Genomic DNA, 6,392 nt, shown 5'->3' with positions numbered 1-6,392 from the left:
AAACTTAGGAGGCACATGAGAGGGGTTTATCAATACAGCAGTTGAATATGTTCAATCTCCTGCTACATCCAAGGAGATGGACCTCTCTAATGGTGGTGGGACCGAGGCCCTGGCCGGATGAGGAGGCTGCCGTAGGGCTCTTCTTGTTCCACATGCAGAACCTGCTGCATTGATAGCACTGAAAAAGATGGAGAGTGGGGAGATTGTAATAGGGAAGCTCCTGGGCCCAGCTACTCTGCTCCCTCTGCCTTGCCACTCCCTCCACACACCCTTAGCTCACCCAGGAGCAAGTAGAAGACACGAGCAACCACCAGGCGGGGGGCAGAGGGAGGAATCAGGTTGTTGAAATCGATTTCTCCTGAAGCCTGTAACTCTAATATGATGGCCCTGCCGGGGGTCAAGAAACATTGAGTTTAATACCATGGAGCTCTTTGGGTCTGCTCATATCTTCCTCCTCTCTTCTCCCTGTTCCATCAGTACCTTTGCATAGCCTCTGGGGAGAGTTGTAGCAGATCTGGGGTCAACTGCAAGGGGAGTTCAGGCAGTTCTGGTAGCTCAGGAACCACAGGCAGCACAGGCACCTCCACCTCCACCTCACCTAAGCCCCTTGGAGGACACAGGTGTCACCTGGGAGGTGGCAATCATACTGGCAACAGGAGAGCAAGGTTCTCTTCCCTCCCCTCCCACCAAGCTTTCTTCCCTTACTATCCTTGCCCCTTACCACCTCTCCTCAGGGGGAATCAAACTGAGGCGGGACCTCTCTTCCTCTGTAGTCTCCAAGGACAGTTCTGTTGTGGGGGAAATGGTCTGAGAGGGTCTATTCCTTCAAGTCATTTCCACTCACTCTCATTCTCCCAACCTTTACCTGAAGACGGTAGTAGGGGACCACTGGGCTCTTGGGCTTCTCGAAGAGTCTAAGAGTGAGAGACAGGGGCAATATAATGAACATTTCCAGGAGGGTCTGTACTTGGTGTAGTGCATTGGGCCTTTCCCATAATCTAAACCCCAAAGATTTGGCCTAAGGATTTGAAGGGATCATTTTGTGATGAATGGAGTTGACCAGGCACCTCTATTTCACTGATAATCTCAGCCTTTCTCCTTTCCTCCAACTGCTCAATTATAGACTCAGGATATCGGAGCTCCTTTGGGGGGACCCGGGCACAGTGAGTCCAGAGACCTAGTAGCTCTGGGTGTAGCCATCCAGCTGGGAACAAAGGAGGGAGGTTAGACAAGAATTTGTGGCCTGGGAGCTGAAGGATTAAGGTCTAGGTTGTTGCACATATGTGTAAGATGGAATTAGAGCTCTACTTCATTCTCTACTTCCTAGCATCCCCCAACCCTATTCCACCACTGTTACCATAAACTGGTGTTCTCAGGAGCTCTGTAGGGCTCATCTGCCTGGAAGGCTGGACCATTGGCTACATGGAAGAGAAAGGAAGGTCACAGATTTAAAGTTGAAAGGGCCTCCATCATCTGGGCCAGTCTCCTCCATGAGGAATCGGTCACCTTTCCAGCGTCACATAGGTTGTAAGTGGCAGAGATTGGCATCTCAGCCCCCATCCCTTAGCTCCAAATCTTCCCTCTGCCCCTCCTGTCTTCAGATGGTGGGCTTATGTTATTACCTCCGCTGTATCATTTGGGCAGGGGCTAGAAGTAGCTTTGTATTGCCTTCTCTCTTGGATCCTCAAGTTTTATCCCCTTCTTTTGTCACCTTAAAGCCTTGCAATCCCATGACTGCCTTCTGTCATTACCCAACAGTAGTCTTGCCCCATACTCACACAGTCCCAGGTGTGGGCACGGGTTTGTACAACTTGCTTTTGGAATTCCTCTCGAGTAATCTGGGTCTCTTCATCATACAACTGAAACCGGAGTGGGCGACGGGAGGGTGGAGGCTGAGGTGGTGGGAACAGCTCTGGGAGAATCAGCTGTTTCAGGGAACAAGGCATCTGTTACCGTTGTAGTTTACCTACTAGCCTGACTCAGATTCCCCCAAGACTCTTAATAGAAGCTCCCAAAAGGTGATAGAAGGCTGAACCAGTGGGAAAGGAAAGGGAAATGCCCAAGGGCTTAGGGATAGGGGGGTGGGGTGCAGTACTTACTTCAGGGCTGCTGGGGACCTGAACTGAAGGCTCCAAAGGGCTGGGCATCCGGGGCAGAAGTAGCTCTGTAGTTGGGATCTCACCTGCCAAGAGCACCCTAGGAGTTCTGGTTCTGCTCCAAACTTTGCCCACCCTTGGAACATCCCAACTTCCTTAAGTGTAGGTAGGGATAGAGAGAGCTGGAACTATTAAGTACTTTAAGCATCTGGGAAGGAGGACTTCCCCAGAGAGCTAAAGCAGTAAAATATTAGGCTTTTGGGAACTGAGAGGCAGTGAAAAGACAGGGAGGGCCACTCACCTGGGGGTGGAGGAGCAGCCTCTGGGACCAGTAACCCAAGCTCTTCAGGGACTAGTTCCTTCTCTGGGAGGGGCTCTGCCACCTCCAGAATCCTGGAGGCAAAGTTAAGAATTGGACCTCCTAGCTTTGAACTGCCACCCACCCCCAAATTCACTCAGCTCCTGACATGAAACCCTGCTTTGGCCCGCTTACCGTGCCAGAGGTGGTGGAGATAGCCTAGGAGTTATTTCTAGCTCAGGGACACGGGAAATTTCTACAGCTGGAACCAAGACAGAGATTTTGGCCTTTTCCTCAAACAAAATAGCTTCATCCTCCGCAGCCATCAGCAGGTCCAGGTCATGATTGGAGATTTCTGGTAGGTCCCGCTCACCCTGTGGAGACAGTACTTGGGAATGAATGCATTTCTTCCCTGGGCAAAATAAGCACATTTGCAAGGAAAGGAGAGTCAAGTAGACATCAATTGGGATTAGGCCCAAGCTAAAACTAGAAATAGCCCATTCATGGGTGGGAGGACATGTTGGGAAAATTAGATGGGTGAGGAAGAGTGGCAGGGTAATTCAGAAGCCTGTCTATTCTCTCAAGTTCAGGGAAGGGAGATGATTGCCCTCTATTTCTAGGCCTCCAATTCTAGAATCCTGCTCACCTCAATGTGCAGCACATGGATTGGCTCTGCCTCCCTAAGGGTGATGGTTTCAGGAGGCAGGACAGTGATGGGGGATATTTCTGAGAGAAGGAGATGATGTCAGTACCACCCCTGTTGACTTTGTGGTTCTAAGTATAGTCCCACAGCCCCAATGTGCCTTCCTATGTCCCTTCCCAGAAAGATGATTCTCTGGTCACCTAATTGGCCCCATAGGAACCAGGAAACTGCTCACCTTTCCTGGGTTCAGGGTAGACCTCAGGAGGGGGCTCTTTCGGAATCCTCTCAGGGGTTGGGGCTTCCAAGAGGTGTCGAACCTTTAGGCAAAGCCCCAAGCATATGGTTTAGTCATGGGCTTCCTGCCCTGTTCACCATATGGTATTTAACAGAAAATACTAAAGCCCCCTTAATGTATGCACCTTTTCTCCCAATCCCAACCCTACATATGTTACCAGGTAACTATTCATAAGATGAGTTTCTGTTCCACACAGAATACTACTAGCTAGGTGTTGCCTAGGTGGGTTTAGGCAGGGTCACAGCACTATTTCATGCCTAGACAGGGGAAGACCTATACATGGGCTATAATAGTAAAGACCAGTAAGTAGCTGGCTTCCCACCCCAGGCAGCTAGTTTGACATAGCACCAACACTGTGGAAGCTAATTTGTGGTATTGCTAAGAGTCTCATACATACCTGTGGGATACCAAGGGGACTAGGAAGGTAAGGGTCAATGGCCATCACTCCAAAGAAGGGGTCAGGGGCATCTTCCAAGGCCTCCATTGTGGTCAGGGGATCAGGCAGTAGGAGACCGGATCTGTGTGAGAAGTAGTTAGACAAAGAGGGAAAGGATGGACCAGGATAAGACCAAAACTACGGTCAGGAGGAGGCAGGGATAGGATAGAGATGGAAGGAGTTGGCGCAAAGTTGAGTTGGGAAAAGTTCCACATCCCTGGCCTTGGAATGGTACTACCTAATTTGAAGTTAAGTACTCACACATCTGGTTCCACCATGTCAATACGGATCTGCTGTTGGGCTCGGTGTAGGCGCTCTAGGATATGCTGAATATCCTCTGTGGGATGGGTAGGGGCACAGAAAGTGAGAAGGCAGAGAACAAACTGCCTCACCTTCTAAGTCTGCTTGTCTCCTCCCGTGGCACTCCTGCCCTTCAGCTTTCTCAGCCCACCCAGCCAGCCCTGAGCCCTCTGAGGTAACCTGCCTCCTCATCTCCCTGACTTTACCATCTTTCCCATCCCCCCTCGCCACCTTACCCACAAGGTACTGGCATTGGCGGAAATAGACACGGATAACACCAAACTGGAGCTGGGCAGAGAGATAAAGGGAGAAGCGGGGCCTGGGAACACCTGGCAGAGATGGCTGTACTTGCACCAGAATATACTGCAGGATCTTCTCACTGTGGGGGAGCAATAGCCTTACCTGCTGAATCTCCAAATGATTGCCAACGTCCCTGCCTCCAGCCCTCAATCACTGTGTTCCTTGTCCTAGCATTTTCCCAAACAATAAACCTCAGTTTTCCTCCCCCACCTCGGTCCCCAAATAGTAACAGTTCTCATCTCTAATCTACTTTCCTCTCACCCCAGTCCCTTGAATTGCAGGGGCTCTTACCATGTCTCCACCACGTCCACCTTCAGGTACTCACGTTTCACTAGCCTTATGCCACCTGTTGCTGCCAGCCTAGGAATAGACAGGAGTAGAAGAATCAGTCACCTTTACGGTTTCTAATATGTCACTCCAAGAGCACAAGCACATGAACCAACCTAGTTGGGGAAGCCTTGGCAAGGAGAGCGCCCTGCAGGAGGGGCCTCCCTTACCAAGTTCACAGAGAATCAAAGATGGAAAGGACCCTTTAGAGATTTAGTCCAACCACCTTCTTTTACAGATGAGGAAACTTTGGTGTAAAGAGCTAGTGACTTGCCCAGATCACACCGAGGGTTAGAGGCAGAGGCAGGGAAAGAATCTTAGTCCCCTGACTCTCCAGTCTTTCTTTTTCACTCCCACCCCGCTCTCTCAGCTGCTCCCAGCTTCCTCCCCCACAAACCCCCTATACCCCCTCACCAGATAGTGGCAAAGCAACCACTGTGGCGCTGAAGCACGTTTGGGTAGTAGAACATCTTCTCGTTCCAGTCTTCTGTCCCCCACCTTTCTGAACCTGTACTCTAAACCTTTTCAGGGGGCTGCGTTTCCTAGATCCTTGGTAGCTATGAGTTACAAAGGAAGCTCTCCCCACTAATTCAATAAAGATTTGGGCACACAAATAGGTAAATGGGTCTGTACATAGATAAGTAGATTTATCAAGATATAGAGCTACGAAAAGAGAACTGCGAATAGGTGTATATAATTTCTCTAGACACTATATAGATAGAGTTGTAGGGAAAACAGGGTGAAATACATTTACAAAGAAACTAGAGGCTGTCTTCCAGAGGACAGGGAGGTGGCTTCCCACACCCCTGAAAGATGAAGTCAGGAGGGACAGTGTCCTAACCCAGCTCCGGCCATTCACTCTGAACCCCCAAGGGGGTTTTGGCTAGGAGATGCTGCCTCGTGGGGGCGGAAGGTGAGCTGTCTCAACCCCAGGAGGGGAGGTGGGAAATCCTGTGTGCCACCTGGTGCTGCCCAGCTTCAAGATGAAAGCTGGTCCCCCACCCCTAATAACAGACTCTCCTCCAGGCCCCCAAGTTGTGGGGTTTGGGTGTCCGGGAGCGGAGGCGAGGCACAGCGTGGAGAGACTCGCAGCGAGATTGCCCAGTCCTGCCTGTCCACTAGATGGATGCCGACTGCAGGTGGCGCACTCCCTCCCTCTCCGGCCTCTTCTGATTGGATGATGGCCCTCCTGGGAACGGCCAATCAGGCACAGATGCCAAGAAGCAGCGTTCGCTTCTCCTGGAGCTTCTAGATCTGAACTTCAGCCTCTCAGCTGCCCGGGTCCCGCAGCCCTGGGGTGAAGCGTGGTGGCCAATCAGAAATACTCCTCGGAAGGACTGGCTGGCCAATCAGCTTCTGTTCTTGCATTCTTCCTTCTCCGCCCACCCAACGCCTAGTGACACAACTGACGTTCCAGTCATCTGGGGAGTCCTGACTGACCAATAGGCGCAGAATGACTGTGTCCTGCCTCTGGGGCCGCGGGCTTGGTAACAAATCCTTCCCAGCCAATAGAGAAGCTAAGGACAATTGGATGCCATCTGTGATTGGCCCCCGGGACCTAGCTTCGTGTCCTTCCATTCACCCCACATCAGGAATTTATTTAATAATTACTGAGAATACCGCTTTGTGTTCAGTAACCCATGTGGGTTACTGAGAATAACCAATCTATCCATCCAAATGTATTTATTAAAGCGCCA

At 50.9% G+C, this 6,392-nt stretch overlaps 1 protein-coding gene across 1 annotated transcript; it reads right to left on the bottom strand.

The window, feature by feature from the left end:
* Nucleotides 1-69: 69 nt before the first annotated feature.
* On the bottom strand, nt 70-5,960 carry REC8 (REC8 meiotic recombination protein). The gene is made up of 18 exons (XM_027843041.1): nt 5,110-5,960; nt 4,660-4,728; nt 4,305-4,447; nt 4,030-4,105; nt 3,730-3,850; nt 3,273-3,354; nt 3,041-3,120; nt 2,590-2,768; nt 2,398-2,489; nt 2,100-2,182; nt 1,779-1,925; nt 1,358-1,418; nt 1,068-1,204; nt 866-914; nt 722-788; nt 481-606; nt 281-387; nt 70-178 (listed from the first exon to the last, which is right to left on the bottom strand). The coding sequence occupies exons 1-18, from the start codon at nt 5,163-5,165 to the stop codon at nt 87-89; spliced, it is 1,767 nt and encodes a 588-aa protein (XP_027698842.1). The 5' UTR covers nt 5,166-5,960; the 3' UTR covers nt 70-86.
* Between the last annotated feature and the right edge of the window lie 432 nt (nt 5,961-6,392).

This window comes from Vombatus ursinus, unplaced genomic scaffold (assembly GCF_900497805.2).
Source record: "Vombatus ursinus unplaced genomic scaffold, bare-nosed wombat genome assembly UNPS02014894.1, whole genome shotgun sequence".
NCBI lineage: Eukaryota > Metazoa > Chordata > Mammalia > Diprotodontia > Vombatidae > Vombatus > Vombatus ursinus.
The sequence above is the reverse complement of the archived record's forward strand: the minus strand, read 5'-3'. Positions and strand labels throughout refer to the sequence as shown.